We start from the raw sequence: 19843 nt of genomic DNA, 5'->3' as shown, positions 1-19843 counted from the left end.
ATTGTGCTGTGCGTATATATCTACATCCTCACAGCTAAATAAACTCTTTGATACTCGGAATTTGATGGAGCGTCGAAATCCAATGTTGCTTTCTTTTGAACCAATCCAAGCTTACGGCATCATATTTTTTTATTTTTTTTTAAGCGTGGTGTGTTTCTTCCGTGACAGTCAAAAATTTGCTACTGCATTACTCACCCTAATCTCGACACCATAACTCAATCTAGAAACTATCTTAGGAACTATAAGCAAATTAGTATTAAACTATTAATTGCTTAATTGCAAATTAATTATCGATACATGTTTCCACTTCACGACAGTAGAGAGAGAAGAGAGGGTGGGAGAGGAGTCGCCGTCCTCGTTGCTTCCACATTGCACCTCTCTGCGCCTCCACGCCTACATATACATATGCGTGTGTTATTTACATCTTCAGGCCTTGCTTATTTTATTACAAATTCCTATATATTTTTCCCCTGCCCGTGTCTCCAATGTCACCTTCTTCATCTTCAGCCTCATGTGTGTATAACTATAGGCAAACAGAGAAGAAGAAAAAATCAATGATATAGCCTAGCTCTAGCTCTAGCTCTAGCTTGATTGTCTATTGTCTGTTACAGCCAGAGCAGAGAACTTTCAGAAAAAGAGAAAGACAAGGTAGAAAAGTTTTTCTTCATTAGTATTTACTACAAAAAAGAATAACAGTGATCAGTAAGGTATGTAGTACGACTCATTTCTTATCTCTTATCATATGAAGAAATATTATGTCAATTTGTGTCAGTTTATCTTTCAAATTTCTCTTATCTTCTGATGGTTTGTTGTTGATATTTTGTTTTGAGACATGCAAACACATTAGTATATTTATATACATTCTGAACATGCTCTAATTCCTAACAACCTTTTTCTTTCATTGATTATTATAGCAGAGTTTGATCGATCCCTGCAGTGAAATGCCGGGACTAGCCATGGATGTTTTAAATGGAGGTGAATATAGAAGAGGAGATGATGATACAATTGGAGACTGCATGTCTTACAAGGGTAGTGATTGTAGCCACCGGATGATCAGGTCTCCAAGAAGCACATTAAGCCCTCACAGTCCATGCAGTGACTCCATTGATCTAGCCATTCACGGCATCGTTGACACCTCCATCGACCATCTGTATCACAATGTCTATAGGATGCAATGCTCTGATCCTTCTCCCTCCAGGGCTAGTTTTCTGTCATATGGTGAGGAATCGAGGATTGATTCGGAATTGCGCCATCTTGTTGGAGATATTGAAGAAACAGAGATAACCAAAGAGGTGACAATATCGGAGAATATAGAAGGGGATTGTGTTGCTGGCTTCACAGCTTCCAATGACGATTATAATGGGTCTACTGACCAAAAAAAGGCTAAAAGCCAAGCTGCAAGCCTTAAGAAGCAGCTTTTCCGCATGGAATCAGAATCTGGTGCATCTGCAAGATGGAATCCTAAGAGCAAATCTTCTCACGAGAAGCCTCCGACCGATAGGCAGATGTTGGACAAGAAAATAAGAAGACCAAATGCAGTTTTTGCAGTGAAGAAGCAGGGAAGTTTCGCTTCTGTTCGAGAAAAGTTCCGGAATGGAATTGATCAGCATCTTCTGCAGACTGCGGGATTAGATAACCCCGACCTTGGACCATTCTTGCTTAAACTAACAAGGGATATGATATCTTCCGGTGAAAATCCGCAAAAAACCCTTGAATTTTCTCTTCGAGCAACGAAATCATTTGAGGTATGTGCAAATGGAAAACCCAATTTAGAGCACGTTATGTCTTTGCATGTTTTAGCAGCAATATACTGCAGCTTAGGCCAATATAATGAGGCAATTCCTGTTCTAGAGCGCTCTATTGAGATTCCAGTAATAGAAGATGGTCCAAATCATGCACTGGCTAAGTTTGCTGGTTGCATGCAATTGGGTGATACTTACGCAATGCTTGGCCAGAATGAGAATTCAACACTGTGCTATTCAGCTGGTCTCGAAATCCAAAGGCAAGTCTTGGGAGAAACAGATCCTCGAGTTGGTGAGACATGCCGATATGTAGCTGAGGCTCACGTTCAAGCATTGCAATTTGATGATGCTGAGAAGCTTTGTCAGATAGCACTTGACATCCATGGGGAGAAAGGTGGCCCAGCCGCAACTCTTGAAGAAGCAGCAGATAGAAGGCTTATGGGCATTATCTGTGAAGCAAAAGGAAATTATGAATCTGCTCTTGAGCATTATGTTTTAGCAAGCATGGCCATGGCAGCAAATGGCCAGGACATGGATGTGGCTTCCATTGATTGCAGCATTGGAGATGCATATTTATCTTTGGCACGCTATGATGAGGCTATCTTCACTTATCAGAAAGCGCTTACTGTCTTCAAGTCAAGAAAAGGAGAGAATCACCCAGCAGTTGCTTCCGTTTTTGTACGTTTGGCTGACTTGTATAACAAAATAGGGAGGTTCAGGGATTCTAAATCTTACTGTGAAAACGCACTTAGGATTTACGAAAAGCCACGTCCTGCAGGGGGGGTCTGGCCTTCAGAAGAAATTATAGCCAGTGGTTTTATTGACGTTTCTGCTTTATATCAGTCCATGAACGAGTATGATCGGGCACTCAAATTACTCAAGAAGGCTTTAAAGATCTACGGTACTGATGCTCCGGGTCAGCAAAACACAGTCGCAGGAATTGAAGCCCAGATGGGGGTCATTTATTATATGATGGGGAATTATGCTGATTCTTACAGAACTTTCAAGAGTGCCATAGCAAAATTTCGAGCAAGTGGAGAGAGAAAATCTGCCTTGTTTGGGATTGCTTTGAACCAAATGGGTCTAGCCTGCGTGCAGTGTTACGCAATAAACGAGGCTGCAGATCTGTTCAAAGAAGCAAGAAGCATCTTGGAGAAGGAATACGGACCCCATCATCCAGACACTTTGGGGGTTTATAGCAACCTAGCAGGCACCTATGATGCAATGGGCAGGTACTCTTTTCTTTTCTCAACTCTGTAGGATCCTGCTACATTAAACTGATGAAGCATATAAATAATTATATACTACGTCCTTCACTCCTAGTTTAATTCAGGTATATATAAGGCTTCTTGTGCATTCCGAATTTGTAATTAATGGACAGGTTGGATGATGCCATCGAAATTCTGGACTATGTGGTTGGCATGAGGGAGGAAAAGCTAGGAACAGCAAATCCTGATGTGGATGACGAGAAGCAACGGTTAGTGGAGTTATTGAAAGAAGCAGGCAGGGTTCGGAACAGGAAATCCAAATCACTAGTAACCCTCCTTGATGCAAACTTTCAGATTATTATGGACGATGATCTTGAGGTCTCGTAATTACCATGATAATCCATGATGAATGTAAGAACGAATTTTCTGAGGTGCAGGATTAGGCGGTTTGGTCTTGCTTGCTGTATTAGGTTCCTGTCTGGACTATGGAGAATGAAATAAATCAAAATAGCAATTACAGGGTAAGAGATCGGTTTCGAGCTTTTTTCTCGTAGATAATACCATTTATTTGTGATGGGCAAAAAGGTGTAGCATTCGAATCCTGCACTTCCCTTGTCGCAATCTCCTTTGTATGCCTTAGTTTTCAGGAAATAAATGTTGAGACATCATTTTCTTCTGCTGTTGTACCAAACTTCTCATTAGAATGCTTTTAGTTGCCTCTACCGTCTGTAAAATATTTATTTTTCAGGTCATTTAAGATAATATTTGTTTTTGTATTTTTGAAAAAATATTCTTCAAAAATTTTAAATTTTTTTATTTTTTCTCTGTTAAATTTTTTTTTGAATTTTTAGATGATGTGATGATATCAAAAATAAATTTTAAAAAATAAAAAATATATTATTTCAATATATTTTTAAATAAAAAAATATTTTAAAAAACAATCACTATCACAATACTAAATATTGTGATAGTAAATATTAAAAATATTCTGTCAATGCCTAGTTTGTGTTGATTATAACTTTCGAAATCAGAACATTAACTATGCATAGGGCAAGGATGAGATTATGTTGAGCAACAAATAGGCCTCTCGCTCCTCGATAAAATCAAAATACACTTCCTGTATATATATTAAAAAAAAAACAACTTTTTTTTTCTAGGCAAAAACTATAATATATATATATATATATATATATATAGTTAACTAATTATATCAATTAATAGTCTCTGTAGATCACATACGCTGTTTTGGCTGCCAGCTTTGCCGCCATGTCTGCTACGACAAATCTTAGTGGGAAAACATTTCAATGGGCGGGGAAAGAGGATGGTTGAACGATGGGCAAAGTAGCACGTGCACGAATACGGGATACGAATACGAATACGAAACAATATAGATATGATGATATGGCAATTTTTAAAAATATTGATTTATTGATTTTTTAATTCTTCTATATAATATATAAAATCTTATTTTAAAGTAAACAGAAATAAACACTAAAAACCAGCATAGTGATTTATATGTAAAAATATATGAAATTACAAGAATAGAAAATTAGAAATCATGGTTTTTATACGATTATAAAAAAAATATTGGATGTCTGAAATTTAAATTATTTAAAAAATGATTGCACTGGTTATGAAAAGATGAATCATAATTTCGTTTTTTTTCTCTTTCAAATTTGTAGTGATGTTCATCTTTCTTTTAATTTGTTATCTGTGAAAAACATAATTTATTTTTTTATCTGGATATTATGATGTCATGTCTTGTTGTAAAATTTATATGAAAAATTATGTTGCTTATGTTTTTATTTTAAATAACTTCTGCATAACATTACCATATCACCAATCATAGTATTTCATTAATTTTTATTACTGTGAAAATTTATAAATTAAAAATAATTAATTAAATCGTTGAAGTAAGGTTATGTTTATTTAAATACTAGACATAGGTTTGTGCTATGTCGTGATCAATATTTTTATTTTAAAAAAATAATATTTAGATACCACGTGAGCATTTAAAATAAAAAAAAATCAACTACTCGGGTTATAGTCTCGATCGAATTTAATAAGTTGCTTTCTAAAAAAATATATATGATAAAAAAATAAACAACGATGGTAAATGTACTGTTTTTTATAATAAAAAATGATCATGATAGTTTATAAATATAACATTTGGAAGAACAAAAATGAGTAAAACATAAAAAAAAAATGGTCTGAGTCAACCGGGGTTGGCATGATAGATGTGTAACCTGGGTAGTAAGAGAAAGTCAATCATGGTTAACCCGCCAAACCCGCAGTTCAAGTCATGAGATCGAGATAACCCAATAAAAAAATAAAAAAAATCAATGAGCTAATTTTTAAAAAATACATGATGTCGAACGATAAAATTGAAAAAAAATAATGTCAATTCACGTTGATTTTTCAAACCCGTGACCCGGGTCATTGGATTAAAAGCATTGTACATGGGAAAAATGTGAAATTTAATTCTCAACAAATCAAAAGTTAAAGGATGAAGTTAAAAAAAATAAAAGGATCCAAAACAAAAAAACAACAACAACAAAAATAAGGATAAAAATAAGCAAAATAAAATAGAGGTCAACTACAATTTTCAAGAAAAGAAAAATAAATTTAGCAAAATGAAAAACACAATCAAAAGAATGAGGACCAAGTTGAAAAAAATAATATACCATAAATCTAGATTAAGGGGTGAGATTGAAAACCAGTAAAAAATACACAAAAAAATAAAAAAAAAATTAAAAGAATAAGAACCAAGATGAAAAAAAACAACACGTATCAAATTAGAATTGAATGATTAAATTGCAAAAAAATCAAGACTTTATAAAAGAGTCAGGAAAAAAAATAGAAATTAAAATAATATAGACGAAATTTAAGAAAAAAATAAATTAAATAATTTCTTTGAAAATTTAAAGGATTAAGTACGAAATAAAAAAGAAAATAGAAAAAAAAGTAACCAGTGCCAAATTAAATATCTTTTACTAACACGTGTTGGTTGGGAATAGAGGGTTCGCCTAAACAATTCAAACGCCGTCATTTAACAGTTGAATGATGCTGTATATACCGCTCAAACACGATAACCAATATTTATGCGTTGACGCCTAAAATACAAGCATTCATAATTTTTTTAATAATATTTGTCAAACAGTAAAGCATATATGTGCCAATTTAATAATATAAAAAAAAATAGTAAAATGACAAAAGCAACCTTGAACCAAAGTTAATTTTTTTTTACTCCAAGGACAATCCAGTAAATTCACCGTACATTTAAAAATGAAAAGGCAAACATATGCTTCTATATGCCGTCTCTAGATATTTTGGCCCAGGCATAATTTTATATTTTTACTGTTTAAAAAATTATTAAAACAATCCTATTATCATTATCAGTTAGGCAAAATATTATTGTCATTAAAGGTAAAATCATATTTTCAATATTACAATCCATAGTATCATTGAATCTATAGTTACAGTAATTGGCATTGGGAATTTCACCCTTCCCTCACAGTTTATTTTGTTATTTGGGTGTTTTTTTTTTTAAATCATGAAACTTAAAAATATATTTAGGTCTCCATTTTCAAAAGAAAATTACAAATTTAACACCAAAATGTATTATAGCTGTATCCCCACGTATAGTATTGTCTTCCTATGCATATGTCGAGCGTGTTTGACAGTATGGTTGCAGGTGCTTTTCAAATAATTTTTCATGTCAAAATGCATGCCAATGATGTTTTTTCATTTTTTAAAAATCATTTTTGACATCAGCACATCAAAACGATCCAAAACATACAAATTATATTAAATTTTAGTGAAAAAAAATTAATTTTTTTGGGAACGCAGCCGCAGCCGCGTTCCCAAACGTTCCCAACTACTAGTATGTGATTTCTATTTTGGAATTTAGAGAGAGTCTCACCTCTCTATAAGCAGGGGAAGCGTGGTGACTCGGCATTTCCTCGGTAGGTGAATACTGAACAAGGTTTTTCAAATATTTTTTTTAATTTTTAAATAATTTTTTTATTGTTTTGATGCACTAATATTAAAAATAAGTTTAAAAAATAAAAATATATATTATTTTAATATATATTTTAAATATAAAATATTTTTAAAAATAAACTCTAGCACATATTAGAAGTATTTTTAATTAAAGATTTACACGGGGAGAAAAATACAAAATTGCTTGTTAAAATGACTTTTTCCATTGAAATACAATGATTATTTTACTCTTTCAAAAGGTTCTTGCAATTGGACATATGTTAGCCCCCTCTCTAAATATAAATCAGATAAGAACGAGACAAATAAATCCAAATATGAATTTATTTAATATTATTTTTTATAGTATCTCCAGGTCTTCCATCCGAAACGTTGCGTCCAGCACTTGCCTAATACGGGCATGGAGGCATTTTTGAAGTATACATGCGCTTTCAAAGTTTGAGGGCAAAAAAATATTCCAAGTTATCTTGTATTTTGAATCAAATTGAATTATTTCCTAAACTTTAATATTTTTAATTAATGACCTCAAACTATTATTTTAATAAAAAAACATATTATTTTGTTAATTTTAACATGTCATAAAAATAAAATATTTAAAAAAAAAGAATGAAAGGATGAAAACCTAGACGGAGAGTAGTATTATTATTATTATATAAAAAATAGTTCATGTGGTGTTTGATATTATGGTTGTGATTTTTTTTCAAAGTGTTTTTTGGCTTGAAAATGCATTAAAATAATATATTTTTATTTTTATTAAATTTATTTTTGATATCAAAATATCAAAATAATAAAAAAACCACATAAAAAATTAAAAATTTTAAAAACATGGTGCCACTACAAAAACAAACACAACCTAAATCTAGTTTGACGAAAAACTCAGGGTAATTTTGGATTATTTAGCTAGAAATACATGAGATTTAGTCCCTGTTTTGAGTTTATCCTGTCCTCTCGGCGAAGTAATCAATGATGGAAATTTCTCACATGGAAATGGAAATGTGAAATGGCATGCAGTGCAGCATCTAATGGCCATATCTGCATATTAGGCTATAAGATAAAGAAGCCTATGCTGCTTGGTTGCTTGTTCAGAATAACAAATGCCTCGAGTTTTACTCATCCAATTCGAACGTTACCTTTCATAGTTCTAGAACCATAAAACAAATTTCTGTCGTCTTCAACACAAAAGTGCTGAAAATTTTCCAATTTCCATCTACAAAGCCTTTCGTTTATTGATATTGTGTTTTTTGAGCAATCATTTACAAAGACAGTCGATTACTTGATTAAGACAGGAATACAAACTTGCACCTCACGATAAGATTCAACAGGGACCATCCGGTTGAGAGACTTTCTTGATCCAGCAGCACTACAACTCAAAATGCAGCACGAGAAAAAGGAAAATACAAGATCCAATGGTACACTGCTGCGTTGTTAACAAAATATTGCTCAGATTTCAATGATACAAATAAGTAAAAAAATGCCACCATTCAGCGACAAATCCCCTACAGTGGCACTATATTTGTCGGTACAAAAACTTGAACATCCAACACTAATTCAAAATGTAATTCTTACGGCTTCACTTGCACCATAGCCACTAGCAGTAGCAGATGAATGGGCATAGCATAATCCTCGTATTCCTTCTTCAAGTAGTTCCCAATTCCCTGTTCAAGTAATCAACAAACATCCTTTTTGCGCTCTCTGCATCCGAAGGAGGGGGAGGTCCACTTAAGCTTGTCTGACCTGTCAACTTGATGAATGTCCGACGCAGTCTCCGTAACTCTGGTAGCCCAACTGATCTTGACATATTAAGAGTTGGTAAACCCTGGCCAAGAGAAATTCCATTTAGAGGTCCTCCGATTGACTGGGATTGTGCTTCTACAATGACATTGGTAACCTCTTGTGTTGCCCTGTCCAGCTCGTATAGAGAATTTGCCTCCGAAAATCGTGTACTTTGTGTAGCAATTGTTGGATGTAAAATTTTAACATCCCGAGTTTTTGAGTCCACTTTTTTTGTTAAGTATGAAACAGCATCTACAATGGCAGCTGAAGATTTCTGAATACCATCTTTATACGGCGATAACTCAAACAGAGGAGAATCCCATCGATTTCTTCTATCTGGCCTCTCAAACCTTCTTGCCAGGTCCTCAAAGATAGTATCATCATATGTAGCTTCACACTTCTCCATACGTTGTTCATTCCATTTTTTACATTGAGTTTCTTCGACATCACAAAACAACACAATATATCTTATTCCTGCAGCACGAGCCAAACACCATAGCTCATACCTGTAACCCTTGATACTGTTCAAAGAATCCACTATGATTATATTGTCTTTTGATACAGATCTATCAACTTCAGACCGGAGCGCTCCTCTTAAATTCTTCTCTGCAGTCATGTTGGCATAACTTTGATTACGATCAAGATGAAAAGAAGCTTCATCAATTATTCTAATGGTTGAGTTAGATTCTGATTCTTTGAGAGCTTCAGCTAGGAAAAACGCAGCTGTGGACTTCCCACTGCATGGCTGGCCGCAGATTACAACCAAAGCCATTCCAAGGAAATTTCAAACTCCTTCAGAAAACACTGCCTGAAATACATGGAAAATGCATCAACGATGATCCACCTTTACTTGTGTATGCAGTTTCTTGATTGTGTACTTATCCCCCTTTTCGCTTGCATTCACAAAAGCATGCGTGATATTCACAGAATAGATTTGGAATAAATAGAGAGATTCCACACAGATAATTTGTTGCATGATCATCCTCGGTCACAATTAAAGAATAATAGCACATGCCAATCTTCAAAATGTTTATTGTGGATGTCAGTTGAAACTTTTAGTATAGACAACATTGGATCAAAGTACTAAAAAAACAATGGAAGTGGTGATGGTAACATTGTAACAGGCACATAAAAAGGAGGTGTGTTTTAATTATTTTCACACTGTATAGATTACAGAAAAAGAGAAGAAAGGAATCTTTCCGTGTTTGTTGATTATGTTTGTCTCCTGCTCTTTTGCAGAAATTGATACAAGCACACCATCTTGATATCACATCCTTCCCGGAATTTTGAAGTTAACACCATCAATTTATATCATGTAAGGAGTTGGCTGTTCCATTACAGCAGAAGTAATCGTACAGGATCATGATGAAATGAATTATTGCAAAAGGAAAGGACACGTTTGTACATTGAAATACGGTTCTACTATTTATAAGCAAAAAATAATACCAGAAGCAACCAGTTGCTCAAACTAATACCCGATTGGGCAGAAGGACCAGGATACCAAGAAATACATAGAATACATAAGACATGAAGACAAACAACACACGAAGAAACCCATCAAATAACCATGCCACAGATTCACAAGACAGTAAAATAAAAAATAAAAACAGATTTGTATCAATACATCAACAAACACAAAGACAACTAGAAACCTAACACTCCAATTATACAAAAAAAAAAAAAAAACACGTTTTTCTATCGTTGCATCTGATTAATTAATTTAGGAGAATCAAATTGAGGGCTGTGCGGGAGATACTACAAAGTAACCAGATAAAAATTATTAAGAGTTAAAAAGGACAAAATAAAGATCACTGAACTTGAGTAAAATCTATTTTAACGTAATTACTGAAAGTTACCTTGATAGGCAGCAGCGGCAGCAGATTGCGTGAACTTAGCTGCCTAACAGCAGCAGCAGGAGCAGCGGGAGGAGGAGGACAGAGAGAGGCGGACAGGAAAAAGGAAGTAAAGACCCACTATGAGTTAATGGATTTTCAAGTGATGTGTGTCAGTGCGTGCCTAGGTCAGACCAGGCCCAATAATCCCACTAAACCCAGCCCACAGTAACTTTTCAATTAAAGTTGGAATCCCAAATAAATATCTATATAGTAAAACTAATGCAAAAATAAATTTTTTTTGAAAAGTGAATTCTGAAAAAGTAAATTTCAATGTTTGGTAGTGTAATGAAAAATAAGTTGGAAAACACTTTCCAGTATTTGGTTATATTATGGAAAATGAACTGTAAAATAACTTATTAATGTTTTATTTTTTTCAAGTTTATTAGAATAATGAGAAGCAAATCTTACAAATTAAAAAGTTGAATAAGAATAAAATTGAAAAAAAATATAATTTCATAAATTATCTCAGATAAAATAAATAATAATCAAAATAACAGAGATCAAATAAAAAATAAAAAAATTGAAAGATGAAGAAATTAAAATAATAATAATTAAAATTTCATAAATTATTTCAAATAAAATAAGTAACAATCAAAAGAATGAGGATCAAATTTGATAGATAAAAAATTTCAATAAAAAAATGATAAGAAAAAAGCAGATATCAATTATAAAAATAAGGATCAAAGTTAATATAAAAATTAAATTTTAAGAGATGAAATTAAAAAATAAATATTCAAAACAAAATATATATATAGCAATCAAAAGTTTGAGGATCAAATTTGATATAATCAGCAAATAATGACATTTTAAAATTTTTCACAACTTCTGGAAAGTGTTTTTCGCCCAAATTTTCTAGGCAAAACACTTTCCTGAAAACCAAGCCAAATTTTTCTTTGACTGGAAAGTGTTTTCCGTTGATCAACTTTTCTAATGGCAAACAAACACATGAAAGTTTGGAAAGTGTTTTCCCGGAAATCACTTTCCGGAAAACAAACACAGTTAAAAGGAAAAACATTTTTCTGAAAACCAAGTCAAATTTTTCTTTGACTGGAAAGTGTTTTCCGTTTACCGGAAAGTGTTTTTCTTTGACCGGGAAGTGTTTTCCGTTGACCACCTTTTCTAATGGCAAACAAACACAGGAAAGTTTGGAAAGTGGTTTCCCGAAAATTACTTTCCAGGAAACAAACATGGTCTAAGAAAGAGTTATTTGTCTTCGATGATGTCATCTCTTATAATATATAACAAACAGTACAAGTGATTCGGATGTGATATTTATTATTGTTTTAGTTGTTACTTTTTAAAATAAATATTAATTTTTTCAAGAGAAAATTTTATTTTTGAAATTAGACTCCCATTTAATTTTACTTTTCCAGCAGCCCAGGCCTGTTCCAGCCACTTGGGCACAAGCGACTGGCATTCCAAGTGGCAGGAATTTTCTAGCCGAAGTTCTGCTTAAACTTGATGTTGCCTCGGTCCGGCTACTCTACCTGGCCCGCCTTTCTATGTATTTCTACAGGCCCATATAAACTTTCCACGTGCCATGCGAGCATAGTTTTGACGTCTTTTTCTATGCTTTTTCCGTGCTACTTTTTTTAGCCAATCGCATATCGTCACTAATATTTTTTTAACCATCGCTGAGAGTTTCTTGTGCGCAGTAGTGGATGTAATTGGGAATCTAAAATGCTCATAATTAATTAACTGGGAAATTATATCCAAGATTGAAAAGAACAAAGATGATGGCTGTGTTCTATTATAGCTCGAAATAGAACACATTATTTCTTTAATCTTTGCAACTTCTCTCAATGTTTTTCTAAAAAAAAAACTAAAACCATTAGTATTAAATATATTAAAAAACAAATGAATTGTTAAAATAATTGTTTCCCATTGAAATACACCACGTAAAAAAAAATATTTATATTATTTTAAAAAAATATATCGACAATTTAGCTTTTATCACTGAGATGCCCTGGGTAATTTTTTCAAGTTGCTATAATTGGCCCTTGACCTTGATTCCCTCAATGCCACCTGACTATCCTGCCACGTGTCACGAGCAAACAAATGAGCTGACGTGGTGTTTATTTTTCTCATCTCAATTGATTCTTTGACCGCACTTGATGGCTGCTGCAAGTCCATGGGTTCTAGAAAGTGGTCCTCTCACACCGGTCCAATGGGAGAAAATTGACACCGGCAGTCTCGCGGAGATTTTCTTTATAGAGCAATACATTGTGCTGCCCTCTAAAGACTGCCCAGATCCACTAGCACAACCCGTTCTATTAAATCCATGTTACAATTATATAACTTGATGGGTTTTCCAAGATAAAGATAATATTTGTGTTTATTTTATTTATTTACTGCTAGTATTTAAAAAGATTTCATATCACAATTGACGTGCTGGTTCGTGGAGCGAAACGAAAACGTTTTATAGTACCAAGTTAATTCATAATTAACCTCTATAAGGCAATTCATTTGTATTCGAAGAGATTGGTGTACAATTCACCAATCCATTTATAGATTGGGAGTGGAAATATGACGTGGATAAAAAGCTTCACGGTCCCACACAATGAAGTATGATACTGCAAGTTATCTTGTCTATACTGTTTTACCAACGTCGTACTAGTTTGTGGATGAGGTGACATCATCGAACCAAATAAACCGCTATGCTAAATTTACATCTCCACGACACTACACGCAACGAAAATGTAAAAGTTTTTTTTTTTTTTTAAAAAAAAACAACAACTCGAGTCCAGATTCCAGAATATGGCGATGAATGTAGACAAAAGGCGAAGGGTGATATGGATTCGGAGGAGCCATGAAGAAAACAACAATATCAAGGGTGTCTCTGGGAGAGTTTTTGTTTTTATTTTTGAGTATTTTTCTAGAGTGTTTTTAATTTGAAAAATTATTGAATTAATGCTATTTTTAGTGGTTTTTAATTATTTTAATATATTGATGTTATTTTTTTTATTTTAATATATTTTTAAATGAAATATTAATATATACCATAATCTCAAATAAACACAAATACGAGGTTATTGTTGTCTCAATGCTAGGTGACTATACAACCAACTTGAACCACAATTTATCTTCACTGATAAAAAAAAATCTTGATTCTTCACGATTCCACGAAAATAAATCTTCAAAGGCAAGAGCAGTGTTCCAACCACTCCATATATTCCCATTTCAACGTCGATGAGGGGCCGAATGAGTGAAACAGCTAGTCACTGAGAATATCAGATATCCTGTAAATAATGCTTGACCAAGAAAACAGCACCGTTACTTTTTTTGTACCTTTTTTTTTATCAAGGAAGCGTGATTTAGTGTTTAAACCGCATTTAATTCATTATTGAAGAGAGAAAACTACTTGGTGGCTGGTGTTAGGAGAGACTTTTTTTTTTTTTTTTTCCTTTTTGTTCCATGGAGAGAGAGGGAGGGAGACTCTAATATGAGATCTGTAGGTAGAAGAAAAGGCGAATTGCAGAAGAAAACATGGGCGTGATATTAAGCTCGAGGCACGTCGGCACCTTGTGATGTTTCGTGATAACTTACGTTGTACCCAGATAGGCATAATTGTACAAAATATACATGTAGATGCGAAAGTGAAAACACGGTGCTTGAGCAAGTAAAGTGAGAAGGAAACTTCTCTTCCAAATAGCACTTTATATTTTAGTGTCTCTCCCCTCCCCATAAAGCAAGGCAGGAGGTGCGTGATTCTTTAACAGTGCATAAAACTCAAAAAGACATGAACATTAACAATTGATTCTGGTTGACGATTAAGTTCAGATGGCAATGGATTTTGCTCGCCGATAGAACATACAGTAGGGGATTTCAAAACAGATGCATGTTCTGTTCAAGGCTTCCATTTCCATAGAATTCAAGAACCCATGAATTCATGGAAGAATAACAGAAAAGAAAGAAATGTAGGATCCAAATACTATACATCGCACGTTTTCCAAAACAAAAGGACTAGTGAATTTAAAATTTGTAACGAGATAAATTGCTAGGATAAACAAATGAGATATCAAAAGAAGCTCTTAAGAAAGAGAGAAAAAAAAAAAAAAAAACCCAACAAAGTGAAAACACATGCTTCTTACATCTTCACAAGCAACGAATGGAATAGCTACCTTAGCAAGACATCCTTGAATCTGAAGCAAAAGCATTCACCTTGTCTGTACACTCTAGCAGTCACTAGCATCTTCATCAAAAACCACGAGCAAAAAGTTTCTCCTTTGGAGATCTGACTGACCTACTTGCAGAAACTCATGAATTACCACGGTCCTAACCCATCTGACTCTTCCTCCATGGAGACAGGAAGATTAAGATCGATTAGCCCCCGAGTGGATATCTCAGGCACATCTTGCTCAATCACCACAGGTCTAACCCTGGCCGCTCCAATAAAATGGGACCTCTTATGACCACCCAAAGCTTGCCCTGATCGGAAAACCTTGGGACAGAAAGGACATTCGTGTACTTTCTCTATTTTCAACCCCAATTTTTTCTCTGCTTTTCCAGAAGAACTCTTCTCAATTGGAGTTTTTCCACTTCTAGATTGAATCATCTTACTACTATTAGCAATTGGATTAGGGACATAGTCAGTATCTACGCTGTTCTCCCCACTCTCATATATTGAATCACTGCAGCCATTAATCCTGTTATGGCTGGTTCTGCGTCCCCCGAGAGAAACACATTTGCTGCCCCTGTTTCGAACGCTGCTGCTAAGATATTCGCATGACTCATTCTTGCATCCCTTTTGCGAATCCATCAAAGCTCTATCACCTTGATTATATACATCATCCACGATGAAATCCTTCCCCAATTGAGTTCTAATATGCCTTGACATGCTTAATCTTTTCCCTGATTCAGCATCCAACTCATCATCATAACTAAACACAGAATCCACTTCTTGCTTCTTGAATTCACCATTCCTAGCAAACCCATGAACAGAAACATCTGATTCAACCTTCTTGGGACCGTTCCTAAAGTACCCGGAATCAGAATTCTCAGACTGATCATTCTCAGCAGAATTTACCCCCCTTTGCGTTGCTTTCTTCATCTCCAGTGACTCGATACCGCTGGACACGAAATTAATACCGTCATTTACATTAATCCTCATTTTCATATATGATGATTTACCCTCTAAAACCACGGAATTGTTATCTGAAGAATCTGCGACTGAACTAAAACAACCTTTAAAACCAGAATCCTTGGACAACATCATCAAAGATTTAGCCACTTCCTCTTGTTCTTGCTCTATATCAGAAGTAGAAGATAAAGAGGCAGTATTTGTCAAAGATAATGAAGAAGTGTAAACATCAATAGCCTTGTACCTCATTCTTTTGGATCTCCTTGGCTCAATCGGATCAGTTGTCTCACTATCTGACTGCTTGTCCATGATGATTCCTTTCAACTTCATAGTAGCCCCCGACTGGTCTTGAAAGAAGTTCTTAGAGTGACAAGCCATGTGACCACAAAGCGCTTTCAGTGATTGAAACCCCTTACCACATTCTTTACACAGCTGTTCTGGCAGTGAAGTAGTATTGCTGGAATCCGCCACAAACCTGGTTGTTTTCTTAGGATTCTCTCTAAGAGCATAGCCAAACTGACCACCAGCTTCAGACACAGAGATTTGCTTACTTTTGTTTTCGGTCGTGCTCATCTTAACCTTAGCATCTTCATCAGTTGAGCAAGTTCCATTAGCATTCAAATGGATCCTAATATGACCACCCAAGGACTTGCCACAGGGATATCTTTTGTTGCAATACTTGCAAACAAAGTTGTTCTTTTGATTGGTTTCCATTGATTGATCTAATCAAATTGGCACGGTAAGAAGAACAAAATCAACAGCACAAATGTTACCTCGATCGCTGCATTTCAAGAAAGATAGGCACCCATTTGGTGAAAAAAGGGAACCAGGACGGAGTCAAACCCAGATCAGGTAGCAGATAGAACAGATCACGAAGTTTGCTGCTTTGGCACTGATGATTGATCTAGAGAATAAAAAAGAGTGGAGAGATGTGACGGTCTTGTTAAAGTACAAAGATCAGACCCACTAAAAGAAAAGGCCATACAAATCCCCTTTCTCAAGTGCACACATTAGACCTCTATAGAGAATTTAATGGGGGTGTTTTAATGCCAAACAAAAATCAAAGCTCTAATGAAGAAATATGAGTCGAAGACGATGGGCGATGAGCAAGCTTTCTCCATGTTTAAGAACAATCAAAGCACAACACAACCATGGCTCTTTCTCTTTTCTCTCTCTAAAATAGAGATACTCTAGCCCCCCCCTCCCCCCTCTTATTTGTTTTTGTGATATTGTTGGAGGAGAATTCCATGCATGGAAGCAAAATATTGAATAGGGAAGAAAAGATAGGCAGCACGTGTACTCGAGTGAGAACCTTTCTGTGTGGAGATTGAACGGCCAAGATTAACTGGGCTTTTGAGGATCCCAAGGAATGAGGGTTTTAGTAGATACTACATTAACAACCAGCAACACTCTGACTGCACAGCACAGCAGCATCAGACTCTTTTATATCCCTTGTTTTGTCTTTGCTATATAAGCTCATACAAGTGAAGGGTCAGAGTCTCTCCAACCGTTACCTTATTGCTCTTCCTTAAGCTTCCCTTATTTATTTTTTACCCTTTTCATATCATATGCAAATGCAGCTACAATTTCTTTTTATTGATAATCTAATCTCGTGCTAAGAATTCGGAGCTTCTTCCTTCAAAATAATGTAGTTGCATCGTATAGGCATCCATGGACCGCTTGTCCCAGTAACCTAGCCTCTACTTTCCAGGATCATTTATGCTTGAAATATCCCACTTCTTAAGGAAAAATGCACCGGTAACAAGTAGGGTATTGGATTTTCATATCTATCATCTAATATAGGACACATCTGCAACACCCATTTGAAAGCAGCTAAAAAATCGAAAATCCACTCCTGCTGTTTATTTGCCCATCTCTATTCTTTGGCAATTCCAAGATTTCACAATTCATTCATATTTAGTACTATTGTTCTTCTTTTCTCTTTTTTCAATGACTAAGAAAGAGGAAAACCTACTCATTCGATTCCCGTGATTACTTCACAAATTACCTTGCGTTATGAAAGGGCTGCCTGAACATGACTAGGGCCTAGATAATTTCATGGGATTTTATAATTTAAGTCATTTTCCTGCCCATCAAAATAGAGATGTTTCTTGATATACCTATGGGGATGGTTGCTTTGATCAAGTCAAACCATCTTTGTAACGATCTTCTTGTCATATGCACGAAGATCATTGTTTTTTTTCCCTTGTTGCTTACCTTTTGATGTAATGCATCTTCCTTAGCTGGTCCCGTCCCTTTCGTGGATTTAAATTGACCCGGTCGTTTCGTTTTTTTTTTCATTTTTTATCCCATAGCCAAGAAATTATTTGAGGAAACAAATTTTAGCAGCTCAGGATATTGATGTTGATAACTTCTATCTACCACCAGAAACGTGTTAAAAATTTTCACAGTAACGTTCCCAAGATGACATCATAGTCGGAGCAAAAAGAAATAAGTATTTTATGTTTTGAGCAAAAAAAAAAAAAAAAAAAAAAAAGAAAAAGAAAAAGAAAAAGAAAGCAAGTAAAGAAGGAGGGTCCCTTGAGTTAAATTGCAGGCAACGTGATACCACCAATTGGAGATTGAACTTACTTTACTGGAATAGTTTTATAACTAGTCTTTTGACCCGCATTTGCCTGCGGGTTCAACTGTTTTTTTATAAACACAAAAATAATGCCAAGATTGCAGGAATTGCTTTTTAAAGTATCATTAAACCTGATGAACAATAATAATGTCATTTGGATTTTAAAAAAAATAAAGATTATAAAAATCTCTTTAAAAATAAATCAAAATAAATTATTCCTGCATAAACCAAAACAAAAAATATCATAAATATCAAAATAAATTAAATACTTGAAAAAGATTTCAGTATCCTGTTTTTTTGTAAAAAACAACAACGATAACATATTTGATCGATTTGAACTTTATGATCTAACATATCAAGCCCATAATTCGAGTCTTGAAATTCAATGAGTTTAATTAATTTTTTTTAAAATGTTTTTCCTAATCAAAGGATAAAAAACTGAAAACGAATTATTTTTAAAAAAATCTAAAAGGATAAACCGGAAGAAAACAAATTAAATGAACAAAATGCCTAAACTTTGATTTTTTTTAAAAAAAACATTGATTTGGTGTTATACTAAAACAGCTCCGGTCAACCCATGTCAACCTTCTACATTCGCGACTTAGATCACGAAACTGTGACAATCATGTACAAATCAATCTCAGAAAAAATAATCACGAAGTCAATTTTCAAAATAAACCAAATGCTTTAAAAAAATCAATCTAACATATTTTAAAAAATATATTCAAACAAAACAATATTGGATTGACACGGACTTTGTGTATTAACCTGTTAAACTTGCGACCATAATCATGGTCTTAACTGGATCTAATGATTTTTTTTATTAAATTTACTTTTTACTTAAATATAAAATAACAAAATTAAAAAAAAAAAGCCTGAAAGGAGCCCAGTGTGCCTAGACCTTATAAAAAAAGAGTTCGAACGCGTGGGCCTTCCAACCTAGCTCACATGTTCGGGCTTGTATTTTTATATTTTTATTTCTTAACGAGGTAAACAACTTGTTGCCACCTTTATTTTTATTTTTTTAAATAATTGTTTGCAAAATTCAGCGATCGAAGGGTTCTTGGAAAATCGAGGCTTTGATTTTTTTTATTAAAAAACTATTTTTCAACCATAACACCTATAAATATCCTGAAGATTTTGATAAATTTATTCATGACTTCAAACAACCTAAAAAACAAGTCAAAAACCCAAAATAAAACCAATCCTAAGAATCTTCTCGTGGGAAGATGTACCTTCTCAAAAAAAATAGAAGTAAAGGTAACACTTAGATGAAACTCTTCTCATTAAATAAAATTAATCGACTCCAAATTAATTATTTTTATTGTTGGAATCAGCATAAACAAGTACTTTGTATCTCTTCATGGAAATGTAACAACTCTCTCTTCCCCTCAACAAAAAAATATTGAAAATGAGAGAAATAAAATTTAATATTAAAATTGAATTTTTAACAACTAAAAAGACTAAATACCTACTAATTATATATAAAAAAGAGAGGATAAACAAAACTTTTCATATGAAATTCAAAATTAGAATCTATCTTCTCCATTTTTTTCTCTCAC

General features: G+C 34.1%; 3 protein-coding genes across 6 annotated transcripts; 1 reads left to right on the top strand and 2 right to left on the bottom strand.

Annotated features, from left to right (window-relative positions):
• The first annotated feature begins 40 nt into the window (after positions 1 to 40).
• LOC7471052 (protein KINESIN LIGHT CHAIN-RELATED 2) lies at positions 41 to 3626 on the top strand. 4 transcript variants are annotated; one of them, XM_024607287.2, is made up of 3 exons: positions 41 to 707; positions 918 to 2974; positions 3124 to 3626. In XM_024607287.2, the coding sequence occupies exons 2-3, from the start codon at positions 942 to 944 to the stop codon at positions 3335 to 3337; spliced, it is 2247 nt and encodes a 748-aa protein (XP_024463055.1). In that variant the 5' UTR covers positions 41 to 707; positions 918 to 941; the 3' UTR covers positions 3338 to 3626. The 4 variants fall into 4 exon arrangements, with proteins under 4 accessions (XP_024463055.1, XP_024463057.1, XP_024463058.1 ...); XM_024607289.2 differs by having other exon boundaries at positions 424 to 648; XM_024607290.2 differs by having other exon boundaries at positions 424 to 648; positions 915 to 2974.
• A 4718-nt stretch (positions 3627 to 8344) lies between these two features.
• Positions 8345 to 10729, bottom strand: LOC7471051 (protein KTI12 homolog). The gene is made up of 2 exons (XM_002311298.4): positions 10579 to 10729; positions 8345 to 9530 (listed from the first exon to the last, which is right to left on the bottom strand). The coding sequence occupies exon 2, from the start codon at positions 9492 to 9494 to the stop codon at positions 8586 to 8588; it is 909 nt and encodes a 302-aa protein (XP_002311334.1). The 5' UTR covers positions 9495 to 9530; positions 10579 to 10729; the 3' UTR covers positions 8345 to 8585.
• A 4152-nt stretch (positions 10730 to 14881) lies between these two features.
• LOC7471050 (uncharacterized) lies at positions 14882 to 16411 on the bottom strand. The gene has a single exon (XM_002311297.4). It carries the CDS (start codon positions 16409 to 16411, stop codon positions 14882 to 14884), a length of 1530 nt encoding a protein of 509 aa, XP_002311333.3.
• Between the last annotated feature and the right edge of the window lie 3432 nt (positions 16412 to 19843).

This window comes from Populus trichocarpa, chromosome 8 (genome assembly GCF_000002775.5).
Source record: "Populus trichocarpa isolate Nisqually-1 chromosome 8, P.trichocarpa_v4.1, whole genome shotgun sequence".
Classification (NCBI taxonomy): domain Eukaryota; kingdom Viridiplantae; phylum Streptophyta; class Magnoliopsida; order Malpighiales; family Salicaceae; genus Populus; species Populus trichocarpa.
The sequence above is the reverse complement of the archived record's forward strand: the minus strand, read 5'-3'. Positions and strand labels throughout refer to the sequence as shown.

What these genes read in the sequence shown, in the direction of transcription:
- LOC7471050 (XM_002311297.4), bottom strand. Translation starts at nt 16,411, where the DNA reads ATGGAAACCAATCAAAAGAACAACTTTGTTTGCAAGTATTGCAACAAA.
- LOC7471052 (XM_024607287.2), top strand. Translation starts at nt 942, where the DNA reads ATGCCGGGACTAGCCATGGATGTTTTAAATGGAGGTGAATATAGAAGA. An exon ending in ACCTATGATGCAATGGGCAG is followed by an intron (nt 2,975 to 3,123) that starts GTACTCTTTTCT and finishes ATTAATGGACAG; the next exon opens with GTTGGATGATGCCATCGAAA.
- LOC7471051 (XM_002311298.4), bottom strand. Translation starts at nt 9,494, where the DNA reads ATGGCTTTGGTTGTAATCTGCGGCCAGCCATGCAGTGGGAAGTCCACA.